This window comes from Oryza sativa, chromosome 10 (genome assembly GCF_034140825.1).
Source record: "Oryza sativa Japonica Group chromosome 10, ASM3414082v1".
In the NCBI taxonomy this organism is placed as follows: domain Eukaryota; kingdom Viridiplantae; phylum Streptophyta; class Magnoliopsida; order Poales; family Poaceae; genus Oryza; species Oryza sativa.
Genome location: NC_089044.1, coordinates 5,813,801 through 5,832,140, shown reverse-complemented (window position 1 = coordinate 5,832,140; position 18,340 = coordinate 5,813,801). Strand labels below are relative to the sequence as shown.

General features: G+C 43.2%; 1 protein-coding gene across 1 annotated transcript; it reads left to right on the top strand.

Annotated features, from left to right (window-relative positions):
- The first annotated feature begins 15,153 nt into the window (after positions 1–15,153).
- On the top strand, positions 15,154–16,035 carry LOC107275466 (uncharacterized). Its single transcript, XM_015758067.1, has 2 exons — positions 15,154–15,719; positions 15,828–16,035. The coding sequence occupies exons 1-2, from the start codon at positions 15,154–15,156 to the stop codon at positions 16,033–16,035; spliced, it is 774 nt and encodes a 257-aa protein (XP_015613553.1).
- Positions 16,036–18,340: the final 2,305 nt, after the last annotated feature.

The following is an 18,340-nucleotide window of genomic DNA, read 5'->3' as shown; positions in this document are numbered from 1 at the left end:
ATGTTGCTTCCCAGTGTTCATGTAAAAACACGGTAGCCTGGGAGATCTGCTTAACTCCAGTGCAGGTCCAAGGCTAGCCTTGAGTGTATAAAGGACGTGCCAGCTAATTTAATCCTGCAATCAGCAAGCAAGACAAAATAGTCAGCCGATCGGCCGATAGGCTGATAGCGTATCGTTGGTGGTCTCAGCTGATGTAGTTAGACTAAATCGGCTATGGACTGGATATATCAAAGAATATTAAACCCTAAATACGCCTTATTGGCTGTAACACTGTCTATCAAGATTGATAAAGAAGCTTAAGACAATATTATCAAAATAGCCGATGTAATAGTATCTAGAGCAAGAAAGAAAATGTACTAGCTAATACCCTAGTACGGACTTATATAGGCAAATCAATCTATATAAATATATCAAACTGTGATCAGTTTGTAGTTTAGATAACTCAGCCAATACCGATCTAGCCTGATATAGCTATATGGAATGATATGTCTATATATGTGGCAAATATATATAAAACTTACTAAAGAAGCATGAATATTAGGTAAGATCAGCTGAAACTCCGATGATATCCTTAATTATAATTGTTTCCAGGTTAGTTTCTAGGGTTCAATAAAAGACTAGAGATGATGCATCACAAAGTAGATAAAGAAACCTAGAGTCTAAACAATCAAGTAACAATCACTTTTCAGGATGGTAGATGCCTTAACCAATCTAATGTAGTAGGAAGATTTAGCTGATACTGGCAAGAACCCTAAAACGAGAACCAGCCGATAGAGGTAAATCTAGATACTAAGACTAGATTAGCTAAGACATATGATAGCAGATGACCATGATAAAAGGATTAAAATATCTAAAGCGACATAATAGCCCCGATAGCACAAGCCATCGAGACATGTTACCTCTTGTGAAGCGAACTCGTCAGAAAGTAAAAATGAAAAGGGTGGCAATGCGCTGAAATTGTATTGGATTGTCTCTCATATTACAATGCTAGGGGGTTCATATTTATACCCCGAGTACAGACATAGTCTATTATAGGCACGACTCAAACCTTTCTAAAGATGAAATACAAACAAGACCATCTACGACGGTCTCTTACGAAATCTCTAACAAACCGACATAACCTAATTAATAGATACAATTGTCTTGCATAAGCTCTATTTCTGATTGGCAATGACGGTTATCTTGATCTAGGCCCATGTCGAGCCCAAGTTATACCGTATCGGCTGCCTGCCATATCGGCCAAGTCAAGCTTCTGTCCGGTTATCAACCGATACAATATTTAACCGATGCGCAGTCCAACTCCAGATTCAACTCGATTCAACACCAAATTCGTTTCGATCTTCTTCCTTCTTCTCCGAATCTGACGCAAAATTCCATTGTTAACAACCAGGTACTGAAACCTCATTCTTTTCCTTTTCCAATCAATCCACATTGGGCTGAATCTCTCTAACTAGTCCATTCCCAGAATCGTGTCATAGCTTCCCAAACTCAGCACCTTCAGGTCACTTGAGAAACTCTGCCCTTGACACCACCATTCAGCATTTGGAACCATCCTTGTACAAGACAACTGCCTCCTATCAGCTATTGTCACTTTAGTGGAAGCAATATCCTAGATAGCCAATTTCAACTCCTCAACCAGATGCTCAGCTAGGAAACTGCTAGAACTCCCTGAGTCAACTAGAATGAGTAACTCCTGATTCTATATGAGCCCGTGTAGTCTAATAGTTCTTTTACCCATTGCACCAGTGGGAGCACATTCAGATAAGACCAACTCTTCTTCACTGCTTTCATCTTCTTCCACCATTGTAGACTCTTCTTCTTGATTTTAAAATACTTCCAAAAGTTCCTCCAGCACCTAAAGTTGCACAGATTTTGGACACTTGTGCCTTGGGCCAAATTTCTCTCCACATTTAAAGCATTCACCTCTGGCTCTTCTAGCTGCCTTGAGTGAATCAAACCTCTCTTCCCACTTGGGCTTTTCTTCAATCTTCTTATTCTCTTCAGGGCTTGCTCCCAGTATACCCTTGCCTTGAAATGGAGCCTTGTTGAAACTTTTGTATCCTTCTCTGAATGATTGCTTTGAGAATGCCTTCAAGAAGCCCAGTTCTCCAAGAAGCTCTTCCTGTGTTTTAGCCAGAGAAAACGCGGCATCAATTGAACGAGGCTTGTGCAGCTTGATAGTTGCTTTAATTTCAGTCTTAAGCCCTCCCACAAACTTAGTTACAAAAAAATGTTTTATCATACCCTTTGTTGTAAACCAACACTTTATGCATGAGCTCTTCAAACTTACTATGATACTCCTCCACACCTCCCATTTGGTTATGATTTTCTAATTCCTCTAGATGTTGCTGGTACCTATCCTTCCCAAACTTGCTATGGACTGCCACAGAGAGTTCAGACCAGTTCTCTACACAATGCAATTCCTCATATGTCTGCAACCATAGGGCTGCATTACCAATGAAATGCAGGGTAGCAAACGAGGACCAAGTTTCATAGGGCACTTGATACATGCTAAAGTATTTCTCACTATTAGTTTTCCACAGTTTTGGGTTATCTCCATCAAATTTTGCGAAATCAGTAATTTTGGGTAACCTAGAACCACCAAAACAGCTGCTATTCAGAGATCCACCCACTCCCCGCTCAGAACACTCTCCCAACTCAAAAGTAATAGCTGTAGCATGGAGTGAAGGCTTGCCCTCGACCAGGGTTGGCTCCTGGACCAAATTGGCCCCGGATGCAACACCCTGGTAACACTCTTCCACGCGGTGCCCTCCGGACGGTGGCGTTGCCATGGTAGACGACGTCGACTGCTTGTTTTCGAGGTTCATCACCCGCGCTACGATCCCATCCACCATGCTCTGTAGATCCTTGATCCCCGCATCCACAGTTGGGATCTACCTCTCGAGCCCTTACATAGTACCCAACAAATTGTTGATGTTGGTGGTGAGCTCGATGACGTGCTCACCCAGCGACTCGATCTCTCCCTCCGCCACCAACATCCTCTCTGTCAACGTGGGTTGAGATTTCTTTTTTGCCAGGATGTGCACAAACCGTGCTCTGATACCAAATTGTTACGAACTCTGGGTTCCTGGCGAACCGCACAAGGATTTGGGGGATTTGAGTCAGCGAGATTTCATAGTTGCAAGAGGAAGAAACAGCGCAGAGGGGGAAGAGGAGATAGGTAGTTGGTCTGATATTTCTTACTCAATGATCCCCTTTCCAGCCTGGAGGGGTATCTTATACATCTCAGGTTTGGGCTGGCTAGGCCAAGACCACACAATCAAGCCCAACAATACAATGATAGCTAAATACAATAGTATTAAGGACTGAGAAGTCTAACACTGGTGGCCGGATAAACCCCGCGCTAGGGGTGTGCGAGATCACGTCGATCTCGCAGCCGGCATCGCGTGACCAGCAGCAGCTCACGCTGGACAGTTGCATGACGTATGCATGCATGGCAGCATGTATTTGGCCAGTGGCGCACAACCTCTCTATGGGAGCGCGCAGTGCCGCGCAACTGGCCTGCAGGATCGATGGGTACTATGGGATAGTGTCAGTCATCGGTCCCGCGTTTTGATGTTGCGCTAAATAGTCAGTCCACCGTTTCCATTGCGCGGGACGCGCATATTTTTACAATTCTTCTAAAAACATGTATATAGTCACAAAAACTTCAAAAACAATGTATATTTTCAATTTTTTTTTCTAGGGTAAGCCCTTTATAATTCTAAATTGGTATGAGAGTCTGACTAGTTTAACATAGTTGGCCCAATGGACATTAAAGTATGAAGGTATGATGAACCATGGGTGCCTATAGGGCCATGCATTCGAGGGATCGTCGGTGTACGGTGAAGGTGTGAAGAATGACTGAGGGATGTCATATGTGAAAGGGGAGATTGCTGAATAGTTTCACGTTGGTTGTAGAATGGGAAAGGCTCTTTATGATCATACATAATGTTAATGTAATGAATAGAGTTCAGTGGTATGTGGTTTCAGAAAATACTCGGGTGGCTATGCGTAAGGAAATAATTAACTGTGGAACTTATCACACATCCTGTTTCAGAAGCAGCTCATGTTGTGTGTATTCAAATAATGTACATATGCCTTGATCAGTGAATGTATCCTTGCTGCTTCTTTTTTCTCTTAATCAAAATCTGGCATGTCTACTGCAACTGGTTATTTGGCCACGGCCTGAGCATGTAAATACATGAACGAATATAGTCCAAGAAAGAGCTTATGTATGACAGGTGTTTTACTATATTTTGGACCATAACATGAACATGTTCATGCCTGAAGTTTTTTGCCATAACCTGGGTATAATGTATGTTTGCATGACCAGTACTATTCATGAACCTATATATGGATTTAATGGCATTTTCCCTTCTACCTTCAAATCTCAGTTATCTATCTCTAATAAGAAGGTAGCATACGAAAATTTTAATGTGGCACTATGATTTTTTCCATATTTCTATTGTAGAATAATCTATCCATGATAAGGGCAATCAAATTAAGTAATTTCCACAGAGCACATAAGAACAGCATTTCCAGCAAAGCCTATTTAGTTACTCCCTCCGGGTTGATAACACTTTTCATTTTGGACAAGAGCACGGTCTTCAAAAAACAAGTTTGACCATTATTTTTCATTATAATATGTATAAAAGTACAAATATATGATTTTTTAAAGTACATTTTAAGACTAATCTATGCATGTAATCACCATATTTGAAAGACGAATATTTTAAAAATGTTTCATAATAAAAGATTCTAAAGTTTGATCTCACCCTTGTCTGAAACGACAAGTATTATCAGCCCGGAGAGAGTATTAATTTTCTCATGTCATGCGTGATTCTTTTTTTAATTACAAGTTGTCCAGCGGTGGAGGCGGCGAGGAGGGGAGCCATCGCAGCCAATGGCTGAGGCGGCGAGGAGCTGAGCCGGCGGCAGATTTCTGCTGCTGGTGGTGAACAAATTAGAGAGAGAGAGAGAGAGGAGTGGAAGGGAAATGAGTGGTGGAGGAGAGGATAAGGATGAAACTTAGATATTTTTTGGTGGCATGATTTTTTAGGCGGACCACATAAGGTTCTGCCTGCAAAAATTATATTTTTTTCAGGCAGACCTCTTAAGTGGTCAGTCTGGAAAAATTGATCTTCGTAGGCGAAAGGTTAGCTCTACCCCGGTTTACATTTTCCGAGGTGGCCATTTAGCTCCGAGGATCATATCCACCTGGAAAAAAAAAATCCCCCAACATCTGCGAAAATGTTTTTTCTAATAGTGCTAGCTGAACTATAGAATTGAAGATTCACTGTCTGAAGTAGTCAAAGATCTCCTCGTGGTGGATAGGCACCAGTGGCGGAGCTGGACAGAAAATCAAAGGGGGGCCAGCCGGCTTTTGACAGTTCAAAAAATTGGCAATTTCTCTTTTTTTTTCATGCATTAGCAATACATAAAAGCGAATAGTTTGCAAAAGTAGGCAATATACTTACATGTTCATTTAAACTTCACGGCACGAGTCTTCACTGTATTGAAATCGTCCATAATCAAATCTGTCGTCACCTTCGTTGCAATCTCTCTCTCAATATAAAGTACCAAACAATCTCTTAAAAATCCATCTTCCATTGGTTTGATATGGATTAGGGAAATAGGGCCTGCTTACATTGGTTTGATTTGGAGGAGGAACAGGAACATGAGAGCAGTCAGCCATGTTGTCGGTGTTGATGTTGTCCTCCATCAAGTCCGCGGCCGCCGGCCGATGATGCCAGCATGCAGCACCTGTAGTCGGCACATGGCAATGCCGCGGTGCCACCAGTGCGGCGGAGTCACGGATGGACTTCTGCGATGCGAAGCTGAAACGTCGCCGAGCAGCTGCGGCTCCTGCGGTTGCGTCTCCAATTGTTTGTGTACATACACGGGATATAGATGGGCCAGCCGAACTGAATTGGGAGCATACGGTGGCCTGCTGGACCTGGGCACCATATATGGGGGTAATAAAAAAATTTCTTTTTACCCCTCCCCCCCTCCGTTCCGTCAGGCGCCCCTCTGGAACCTCCAGCACGGCCACCAGGAGGCAGTTGTAGCCGTCGTGGTATATGTACAGCACGTCGCGGACGGTGAACATCTGGCCGGCCATGATCAGCGTCGCCTTCCGGAAGCTCCAAGAGCTAGATATATATAGCTAGCTTCTTGTGCTGTGTGGTAGGCTGCTAAGTAGCTATAGTTCAGGATGAAGGAGTGCTGAATGGGGCTAGCTGAGGCCTGTATTTGTAGCCGGTGGTCGCCGGCGAGCGGTTGCAAGGAGTAGTACGTTGAGCAAACAGACGTGTTCTCACTACCCGCCTCGCATGGAACCCTCTGGCCTAGCCAAAATAAGGAGGAACAGGTTTGATCGATGGTTTCAAATGGTTGCCATGCGTCGGCATCTAGTGTGTGATTCTTGCTCCTCTGGCCTGATCCCGTTTCTTTCCGTTTTTTGCCTTTCTCCCTTCTCTTTCTCTTTAAGATGAGTTTCCTCTTTATTAGTTGTGCCCAAACAAGCAGCGATGTAGAAATGAATCAGTGAGATATTATCATATGTATATTTTGGTGGTTAATATTATATTTCATTCAATATCGTTGCTAAATATATCTTTATTCTATCTTTGCCTGTGATCAGTTAATTCATTTGTATATTTGGCTAGCTACTATTGATTTAATAATTACTACTTGCCTTTATCAAGTCATGGCAGGACTTAAATTTAGAAGGTTAATTCGTTCATATTTTTTTCCATCCATAGATACACAGTCACATACATATCTATATATAGATCTAGCTAGCAGGGCAGCCGTTAAAACTGCATTACATGTATGTAAATACATATGAAAATTAAAAAATAAAGCCATTAAATGCTCCACACACTACTAGACTAGAGAAAACCACATTACTAACAGATGAAAATAATGATACTAACAATTTCTAACATTTGGTTTTGATTCGGATGACTAATCCTAATTGTTCTTGAACAACTACTGAATCTAACTGTGAAAACGGATCAGATAATATCCGCTTCGAATCCATTCGAAACGACGTTATGGTATGAGTCTTTAGAAATCCGACGGATATGGATACGCATACGGATGTGAATGCATGAAAGCGCCTGTATGTATATGTACTGGAAAGACAATAATTTTAATGAATGGGGACAACGGGTCAACACATTCAGTCGTCAAGGTAACTCGTTATCACCATCTATACTTTTCATTCTTATGGCAGTTGTTTTTTTAAAAAAAAAATGATTCAATAACCTTATGAGAATAGAAGACGTACTTCCCCACCCACTACGAATAGAAGGAGCTCCACCCACTCTACAATATGCCGATAACACACTGATAGAGATGCAAAGCAAGCCATGATTAATTCTACAACAGATACTTGAGTCTTTCACCAGCTTCTCGGGATTAAAAGTAAATTACCACAAGAGTACAGTTGTTCCAATTTATATGACCTAGGAAGAGGCTAGCTTCCTTGGTATATCTCAAGTTCTACAATGTCTTCTCAGCTCTTTACCCTGCAACTACCTGGGATTACCACCATCAACAACCAAGATAACACACATGATGTTGATGCCAATCATTTCAAGGATTGATCGATTAGAGATTAGTTGGGTTGGATACCGAGTCTATTTTCAGAAGGAGATATATTGATAATGGTAACTAAACTCAGCACTCTCAGCCATTCTGACATACTTTATGACTTGCTGCAAATGGCCAAAAAGTCTATAGAGGCAATCAACAACCTTAGACGATCCTTTCTATGGAATGGCGAAATCAAGATTTAGGGAGGACATTGAATTGTAGCTTACCATACTGCCATTTCACAAGATCAACAGGGAGGTCTGGGTATTTCAGATTTAGAACCAACAGCGCACTGCTCTCCTCCTGAAATTTGCCAATAAAGTTCTAACAGGAGTTCAAGAGCCAGCCTATGTGCGGCTTAGAACCCAATACCTAAACAACTGTATTGCTCTTGCAGCAAAACAAATGGATACGCTACGCCAGTCTAGAGACATATCATTTACTCCCTCCGTCCTATAAAAAACAAACTAGTACGGGATATGACACATATATACGAATCTGGATCACATATTTAGCAATATGTATCTTGAGATGGATTTCCTAATGTAGCATAAAACACATATGTGAACAAAGTATGCTTGTGTATGACAAAAGAGATGGGTCAGAATGTTCCCCTATGTATGCAAAAATCCATGCATTGATAAAAGTATGCTAATACATGGTGTATGTCAGACTTGACTGAGATGTAATTTAGTGAAGGATTAGCCTTGTGTAAAATGCAAGATTGGCCAAATATTGAGGTTGGCACCACGGAAGCTACTAGCTAGCTTATTCATGCCCTTGATTGATGGATGGACGGCAATGACCGATGATGGACGGGATCGATGTTTTAATTCTGGTTCTCGGTGGCAGCCGGCCTTGGAACGTACTTGCGGAGCCAGATCTGGCGGTGACGGATGGTGACCTTGACAAGGCGCTCGCCATTGAGCACCAGCTGCACAAACGCTTCGCTCCGGAAGATGATCCGCCCGTACATCGGCTGTGAGCCTCCTGCAGTCTTCTCCATCAGGACGCGCACCACACAGTCACCCCACTTCCTGCATGTGTACATATGTAGTTGCCAATGTCAATGCATGCATCCATGGTGCTTGCTTTGCTATGGGAGCTGGATGAGCTATAGGGATTGAAGACTCACTGCCTGAAGTAGTCGAAGATCTCCTCACGGTCAATGGGCGCCCCCCTGGAGAAGGTGATGAACATGGAGCGGCAGTCCTCCGGCACGGCCACGGGGAGGCAGCTGTAGGTCGCCATCAGCTCCGGTGGGTTGCCGACCAGGCCGGTCTGGTAGCGGCGCAGCATCTTGTTGAGGTGGTCATCGAAGATGAGCGAGCCGACGCCGTCGAGGATGTCGGCGACGCCGCGCACCACCAGGTCCTGGTGGAACGCGAAGAAGCGCGGGTCCACGTCGCCGTCCTGGCAGAGCGCGGAGATGAGCGGGATGGCCGGCACCACGGGCTCCGGCCTGCGGAGGCAGTCCAGCACCGAGTTGGCCTCCGCGGCGACGAGGCTGACGGCGGTGGGGCTCAGCCCGGGCAGGTGCTGGATGGCCGGGACGTTGCACTGGTCCAGCCACACCAGCAGCGCCACCGCGTTCCGCGCCTGCTCCGGGTTGCTGCCGATGCCGACGAAGCGGTCGTAGGCGGTGCGGGCATCGGTGTACATGTACAGCACGTCGCGGACGGTGAACATCTGCCCGGCCATGATCGACGTCGTCTTCTTAGCTAGCTTAGCTTCTTGCGCTGTGTGGTAGGCTTCTAGGTTGCAATAGCTCAGGAGGGTGGAGTGCCAAATTTGGGCTAGCTGAGGCCTGTATTTGTAGCCGGTGGTCGGCTGGTCGCCGGCGAGCCGTTACAAGGAGTTGAGAGCAAACGGACGCGTTCTCACTACCTGCCTCAAATGGCAACCTCTGACCTAGCCAAAATTAGGAGGGAAACAAAGCAGGTATGATGGTTTGAAATGGTTGCCGCGTCAGCCTCTCCTCTGGCCTGGTGCTCATTTCTTTCCTCTTTTTTCCTTTCTGAGTTTCCTCTTGATTTCCTAGTTGTGCTCAAACTAGCAGCGATGAATAATGGATCAATGAGATAGTGCTATGAGATATGTATATTTTGGCTGTTAATTATATTTCTTTCATTGTTGCTAAATTTATCTTTACCCCATCTTTGTCTATCTGGTTCCTACATATGTTTGGCTACAATCGATAATAATTACTACTTGCCTTTATCAAGTCATTACTACAATTTTTAGAAGGGTAATTCGGTCATATTCTTTGCATGCATATACACAGTCACATACACATACATATATAGATTTACCTATCACGTTCAAACACCACATGTATGTAAATTCATATGCTATCAAAAATAAAAATCAAATTCCAATTAAAAATAAACATTTTAATGTTGCCACGCATAAAGGGAAAACCACATTACTAATATTTGAAAATGATAGCCTCTAACAATTTCTTGAACCATTATAAATATTTGGTTAACGATTGGGATGTATAATCTCTAATTGTTTTTAACTACTACTGAATCAATTTTCTCTTTTCACAGACTATGAATGATTATATTATATATTGGGATAATTAAAAAAATGCAAAAAAGAAAATACGCACCGGTATGATTTGCTTATTGTTGTTTGTGATGCCTAGCTAGTTCATCTCGTCATATCACCATGTTGGAGCCACGACTAAGGGCGTTGAGCAAGGACTTCTTGATTCGTGCACTGATATTGTCGTCCTGCCATACCTTGCTAGATCTAGGACCCTAGAGCTTGTAGTGGCTAGATCCAGCAAGCACCGAGCATGGAGTGGTCAGATCTGAAAGTCTTTGTTTTCCAGTCTACACCAGAGCAAGAAGCAGAGGATGAGGCCTCAATCCGATCTCTGATGTCGCCATCATATTGGCCCATCCAAGGATTTACCATGCATCACCGTACCATGGAGGGGGTGCCAGTGGACTCTCTGTCTCTCAATGCCTAACTGGTTTGAAGTTATTCAGGATACCAAAGGAGGGAGCGAAGGGGATGGTGATGGATGAGCGTCCTGTGTGAGCCTAGATCTAGAAAGGGGAAAGGGGAAAAGGGGCAGAGGTAAATAGTGGGAGATATGGTAGATCTAGCTAGGACCTCAACTGAGGAAGAGAAAAGTCACCTCAGAAACCTGTGGGGTGGGAGAAAAGAGGTGGGGTGTCGTAATATAGGAGCGGTTGGAGCTAGAGCACGTTGATCTTGCTAGTTTGATCTATAATGGTTTAACACAAAGAACCGTTAAAGATTAGCATATATTTGCTTAGTTCTCACTCACCATGTATGTACTAAGGTCGGTCATCATCTGCAAGGGAGAATAATATTGATTTAGTGAATATGTACTAAATCTCGTTATAAGAATTAATACTAATGTGTAGGATATGCTCTTTACAATTTTATAATTGGTATAAGAGCCTAGCTAGTTCAATATCTTTAACCTGATAGATACTAGTGTCAAATCCTAATGGACTATAGGTGTCTGCGGCCTGCGGAGCCATACACCCAAGGCACCGTTGGAGTATGGTGAAGGGGTGGTGAACGGTTGAGAAATAAATATGTGAAGATGGAGATTGATGAATAGTTTCATGTTGATTGTAGAAAGGGATGGACCTATTTTAGAGTTGGAAAGGCCCTTTACGATCTAACATGATGTTGTATAATGATCAGAGTTCAGTTGTGCGTTTGTTTCAGAAAATGTTCGGGAGGCTATGCGTAAGGAAATAACCGTGGAACTTGTCAGATCCTGTTTCAGAAGCAGCTCATATTTTGTGTATCCATATAATGTACACAAGCCTTGATCGGTGAATGTATCTTTGCTTCTTTTTTTTTACTCAAAATCTGGCATATCTACTGCAACTGGTTATTTGGCCACGGCCTGAGCATGTAAATACGTAGTCCAAGAGCCAGAGCTTGTGTATATGCCAATGTGAGTGACTATTTTTTGTTCCATAACAAGAGTATGTTCATGCCTGAACTTTTTTTGTCATAACCTAGGTATAATGTTTGTTTGCATGACCAGATGACAAATTTGAGAACGACCAGAACTATTCATGAACCTAAGGATTTTATGGCATTTTCCCCCTTCTACCTTCAAATCTCAATTATATTTCTCTAATGAAGAGGTAGCATATGGAAATTATAATGTTGCACTATGATTTTTCCATATTTCTATAGCAAAATAATCTATTCATGATAATGACAATCGAACTAAGTAATTTCCACATAGCGCACAAGAACACCATTTCAAGTAGAGCCTACTCCCTCCTTCCCAAATTGATCATCTTATAATGAAATTCAAAATTTCTCAAATTGATCATCGTATAACTGCATGAACACGAATTTTATCGGAATACAATTCATGTAGCATGGGAGAATGTGTGCATGCTAGGCATGGTGCTTTAATTGATGCATGCATTGTGGGAGAATATTTGCATGGTGTTTTGATTGATGCGATTTAAATTATTCTTGGTCTTGGTGCATAAACCTATATGATGATTATTGGAACCATGCCACACTCTACACCCCAAGCCCCTTTGTTGACCGTATTTGTTGTTCCGTATATTCGTATTGACTAAAATGCCCCTGCATCATATTATATCCCTATCCCTACCAGAGAGTGCGGCGATGGTGACGATGGCGGAGCTACGAGCAACGCCGGTGACGAGGTCGTTGGCGACGGGGCGTGAAGCAGCAGCGCAAGCTCGCCAGCAGATCCGGCGATGGTGAGGTCAGGAACGTCTGCAGCAGGCGTGAGCTCGGCGCAACGGTAAGGTCAGGAATGGCGGTGGCAAGGTGGAGACGGCGACGGCAGCGGCAAGCGCGAGCTTGGCAGCGGGCTTCTCCGGTGTAGCTCCGTAGCTTTTCTCCCATATCGGCACCGCGCCGCTGGCTAGATCCAGCCTGCTCGCCGGCGAATCTAGGGCCCCGAGAAGTCATCGTCACCTTCCCAAGCTCCAGCCCTCACCGTAGTCACGTTGTCGTCGTCTTCCTGAGCTACCGTCCTCTCCGTGGTCGTCATCATCTTTCCCACCTTGTCGTCGCCGTCGACCTCACTGCCGCCGCCTTCCCCAACTTGCCTTCACCAGATCTCGCTGCCATCGCCGTCGACTTCCCCACCTTGCCGTCTCCGTCGACCTCGCCACTACCGCCTTCCCCACCTTGCTTTCGCCAGATCTCCTCATCGTGGTCACCGTCGTCTTCCCCACCTTGCCATCGCCATCGACCTATGATTCAACCAGGGGCAACTATGTCTATTCAAGTCAACAAAAGAGGCTTGGGGTGCAGAGAGAAGCATGGTTCCAAAATCAGCTGATTCATAATGACATGTTTCTAATTTAACGAATAGTAGTGACATTTCTCAAAAGTGGCAACGTTATAATAGCATGGATCCAATTAACCCTATCATATTTGTCATGGATTCATATCAAGAACAACATATTAGGTAAGATCAACGTGCTCCCACTCCAACCACTCCACCTATATTACCACATTTCGCCTCTATCCTCCCATAGACCCGTTCCTTGGGCTCCGGATCGAGGCACATCTATCTTCCACTCCTAGCTTTGCCATATTTTGCATCATTTGCCCCTCATCCGCCACTCCTTGTCTAGTTGCCAGACCCAAGTTCACGCTGGCCTTCAATCCTTTGCCATCCTAGCTGCTACCTCCTTTGGTGATGTCAACTAATCCAAGCTAGTCTGTCGGTTGAGCAATAGTAATTCCCAGCTCTTCCCCGAAAAAAAAAAAACTAATCCAAGCTAGTCATGCACTATTGCCTCTTCTCCCCTTGTTCAGCGAGATACACAGAGTCCACCATTACCCTTTCCTTGCTTCGATGCGGTTGGCGAGCTTAAAATGCCATGTCGATCTAGAGCTTCTAGCTTGGGCTACCGGATCGAACATGGTACGTACGATGATGGTGACATCTTTGGAGGGCCACTATGATGGCAACAACAGAGCATGGCTTGAGGCCTCCTCTCCTCATTGCTCTTGTGTGATCAAGAAAACAATGGCTCTAGCCGCTCCAAGCTCGGTGCATGCTATATCTACCCGTTCCAAGCTCGAAGCTTTAGGATCCTAGATCTGGAAAGGTATGGTGAGATGGTAATCTTAGATGCACTCCAAGCTCTATGATTCTAGATCTAGGAAGGTATGGTGAGATGACTATGACATTGCATGGGTCAAGATGTCCTCGCTCGGTGCTCTTGTTTCTCCCCTCTGGCATGGTGATGTCAAGATCAACCAGCTGAGCATGACAAACGACGACAAGCAAATCTTACCGGTTCGTAACTTTTGCATTCTTTTTAATTGTCCCAATATGAAATGTAATACTTTATAGCTTGTGAACAGTTAGATATCATTGGTTCAGTAGTAGTTCAAGAACATTTAGAGATTATTCACGCCAACTCAAGCGTAACCAAATGTCTATATAGCGGTTCAACAAATTGTTAGAGATTGCCATTTTCAACTGTTAGTAATGTGGCTTTCTAGAGCAGTGTGTGGAGCATTTAACAAATTTATTTTAAATTGGAATTTGATTTGTTTATTTGGTAATAGGTCATAGCATATATGGATTTACATATGTACTCCCTCCGTTTCAGGTTATAAGACGTTTTAACTTTGGTCAAGTTTGTAGAAAAAAATAGTAACTTTTCAACCCAAGACAAATTTATTATGAAAATATATTCAATTATTGATTTGACGAAACTAACTTAGTATTACAAATATTACTATATTTGTCTATAAACTTTAGTCAAACTTGAAACAGTTTGACTTTGACCAAAGTCAAAATATTTTATAACCTGAAACGGAGGGAGTAATGAAGTTTGAACGTTTGTCTTGCTGGTTGGATCTATATATGTACGTGTACGTGGCAATGTGTATATGCATGCAAACAATATGATCGAATTGCCCTTCAAAATTGATGTCCTGCCATGACTTGATAAAGGCAAGTAATAATGATTAAGTCGATTGTAGCCAAAGATACATATGAACTGAAACAAAGATAGGACGATATATAAAGGTATACTTAGCAACAATGCATGATCAAGGTATAATTAACCGCCAAAATATACATACGATAGCACTATCCCGTTGATCCATTCATATATAGCTGCTAGTTTGAGCGCAACTAGGGAATAAAAGAGGAAGCTCATCTAAAAAGGACAGGGAAAAAAATAGGAAACAAAATGGGCTTCAGGCCAGAGAAGCACGAATCGTAAAGCAGAGGAGACCGACGCTGCAACCGTTTCAAACCATCATACCTGTTTCGTTTCCTCCTTATTTTGGCTAAGCTAGGCCAAAGGTTGCCATGCGAGGCAGGTAGCGAGAACACATCCGTTTGCTCAACTCCTCCTTGCAACCACTCGCCGGCGACCACCGGCTACAAATACAGGCCTCAGCTAGCCCCATTCAGCACTCCATCATCCTGAGCTATTGCTACCTAGCAGCCTACCACACACAGCACAAGAATCTAAGCTATCTAGTTCTCGGAGCTTCCGGAAGGCGACGACGACGCTGATCATGGCCGAACAGATGTTCACCGTCCGCGACGTGCTGTACATGTACAGCGACGCCCGCACCGCCTACGACCGCTTCGTCGGCATCGGCAGCAACCCGGAGCAGGCGCGCAACGCGGTGGCGCTGCTGGTGTGGCTGGACCAGTGCAACGTCCGAGCCATCCAGCACCTCCCAGGGCTGAGCCCCACCGTCGTCAGCCTCGTCGCCGCGGAGGCCAACTCGGTGTTGGACTGCCTCCGCGGGCCGGAGCCCGTAGTGCCGGCCATCCCGCTCATCTCCGCGCTCTGCAAGGACGGCGATGTGGACCCGCGCTTTTTCACATTCCACCAGGACCTGGTGGTGCGTGGTGTCGCAGACATCCTAGACGGTGTCGGCTCGCTCATCTTCAATAACCACCTCAACAAGATGCTCCGCCGCTACCAGACCGGCCTAGTCGGCAACCCGCCGGAGCTGATGGCGGCCTATAGCTGCCTCTCCGTCGCCGTGCCGGAGGACTGCCGCTCCATGTTCATCACCTTCTCCAGGGGAGCGCCAATCGACCGTGAAGAGATCTTCGACTACTTCAGGCAGTGAGTCTGCAATCCTCCCCATAGCGCAGCTAGGTCCCATAGCAAAGAATGCAGAATGCAGGATGGATTGATGCATTGGCATTGACAACGACTTATATATACGTGCAGGAAGTGGGGCGACTGCGTGGTGCGTGTCCTGATGGAGAAGACAGCGGGAGGCTCACAGCCAATGTACGGGCGAATCATCTTCCGGAGCGAGGCATTTGTGCAGCTGGTGCTCAACGGAGAGCGTCTCGTCAAGATCTCCATCCGCCATCGCCAGATCTGGCTCCGCAAGTATGTCCCAAGGCCGGCTGCCACCCAGAACCAGAATTAACCCATCCATCCATCATTGATCACTTACCAATCAAGGCTAGCTAGCAGGTTTAGTTTCCAAGGATATGTTTCCTTTCAATGTTCCCTGTGCCAACCTCAACACTTCACCCATCTTCTATTGTACACAAGGTCCAACAAGAGTTTTGCACCAAATTACATCTGTAGTTAGTCTAACATATTCCATGTATTTGCATTATTTTATCAATGGAAGGATTTGTCCATACACAGAGAATAACTCGATCAGTTTCTTTTATCTCACAAGCATACTTCGTTCTTGTATATGCAAACTAGCTAAGGATTCATACCAACCCAGTCCAGCATCAGCGAACCAAACATGTGGAGATTGATCTACACTTTGTACATGATCATGTTGCTGTCGGATCTGTTTGTGTGTTCATGTCCCGACGATGTCACATTATACGGATATCTTCACCAAGGGTTTGTCTAGTACCATCTTCTTAGAGTTCCGTTCCAGTCTCAATGTTCGGACACCCGCCGGGCCTTCTATCCGGTGCAGTCCCACCGAGCCAAGGGTCTTACAACAATCGCACCGAACTACCATCTCTAATCCACCACTGGAACTTCTCTTTAATAGAATGACTGGGGTGAGAGGGTTAGTATCTTTTGTATTTTGGCATGCTTCATCTCTTGCTATCTAGCCAATATCTCTCCCGATTCTGTTTCTACATAAATAAGTTGGTTGAGTGGTTAGGAAAGGACGTGCTTATATATGTACTCTGCACACTGAGATCAATATATTGCATTGAGTCTATCTTGCTCTCAAGTCTCCTTTTCTTCCCTGCAAAGGATCCCACAGACCCCTAGTTCTCTCTCCCACCCTAGCCACCAAGCACAAGCTGCATTATGGGTCAACGGCAACATCAAGCTATTTCTTGTGTAGAGAAAGCCCTAGGTGAACTCCTCGTACCACAAGTTTCAAGCATTCAATTTTTAATTTCGTTTAAACGGTTTTCCAATATAGGGTTTCGAATTTAACAATTCAGTTGAAAGCAATTGATAAACAGGTGGTGGGGTTTTGAGGAAATGTAAATCTAAATGCTTCAAGCTTGATAAATAGGTACTATCAAAATTAATTTTGGTAGGGCAAAATTTGGCTCCAAACCAAACATGCCCTAAAAATAGCTATCTATCTATTATATACTATAAGTCCATTAAACATATTATAAACGCTCCTAAGCCGCCACGTGGCTTTTCTACAAGCGCTCCTAGGCCGCCGTGTGGCATTCTACAATCCTACTATTGATTTTCATTTAAATTGGTGGATCCATTATTCTATACCGTCGGATTAGATCTATTTAAAAATTTTATGCTTTCTATATCCAAGATAATCCGTTTACTGGAAATATTTACGTACCTACATGCAAATAGTTACATTCGTTACGTTGCATGAAAATACGCTAAAAAAATAATGACAAAAAATAATATACTGTTCACCCGTGAAAAAACAAAGGATAGGTACCAATGTACGCAAGATTAAAGCCTAAAGCAAAATATATGTACAATGTTATAACCATCAAAGCCTTTTTAAATAGGATCTTCTATACTATAAAAATAAAATTATTACTCTACAAATATGATCATTTGGTGCTTCTACAAGCGCTCGTAGACCACCACGTGATACTACGTAATTTCACCATCGATTTTTACATAAATTAATGAACCTATTATTTTACACCATTACCTTAGCCCGCTTCCTCTTAATCTCTTGCGTATACAAGAGAAACTGTTTACCGGATATTTGATTAAAAAACAAAGAAATATATGTACATACCATTTAAAAAAGCCATAAAGTTCAAAAAATACATATGTACGTTGGTACAGCCATCGGAAAATAATATAGACAGTTGAGGATTTTCTATGCTATAAAACAAAATTTATTACTCCAAATATGCAAGTTAAACTAGATCAATATAAATATCAAATCAAAGGTATTTATACACTCATTTTAAATTATTTTTAAATCATAAGCTCAAACTATAATCCGTTGTATTCAAATGTTGATGACTTATCATAGTTATATTATGATGCTAAATACATTACAACACATGGAGCTGACGTATCATAATTAATATTATAATAATTTTCAAATAATTTAGGCAACTTATAATAATTAATTTCGTCATATCTTTGAAATAATTTCACATCATATTTTATGGTGTCAAATACCATTTGACAAATATATAACACTAACTGAAATCTACATGTGTGAAAACAAAACAACATTATGTTTTATCAGTTATATATGATTTAATTTTAATCTATGGAGACTAATATTCTCAAATGTT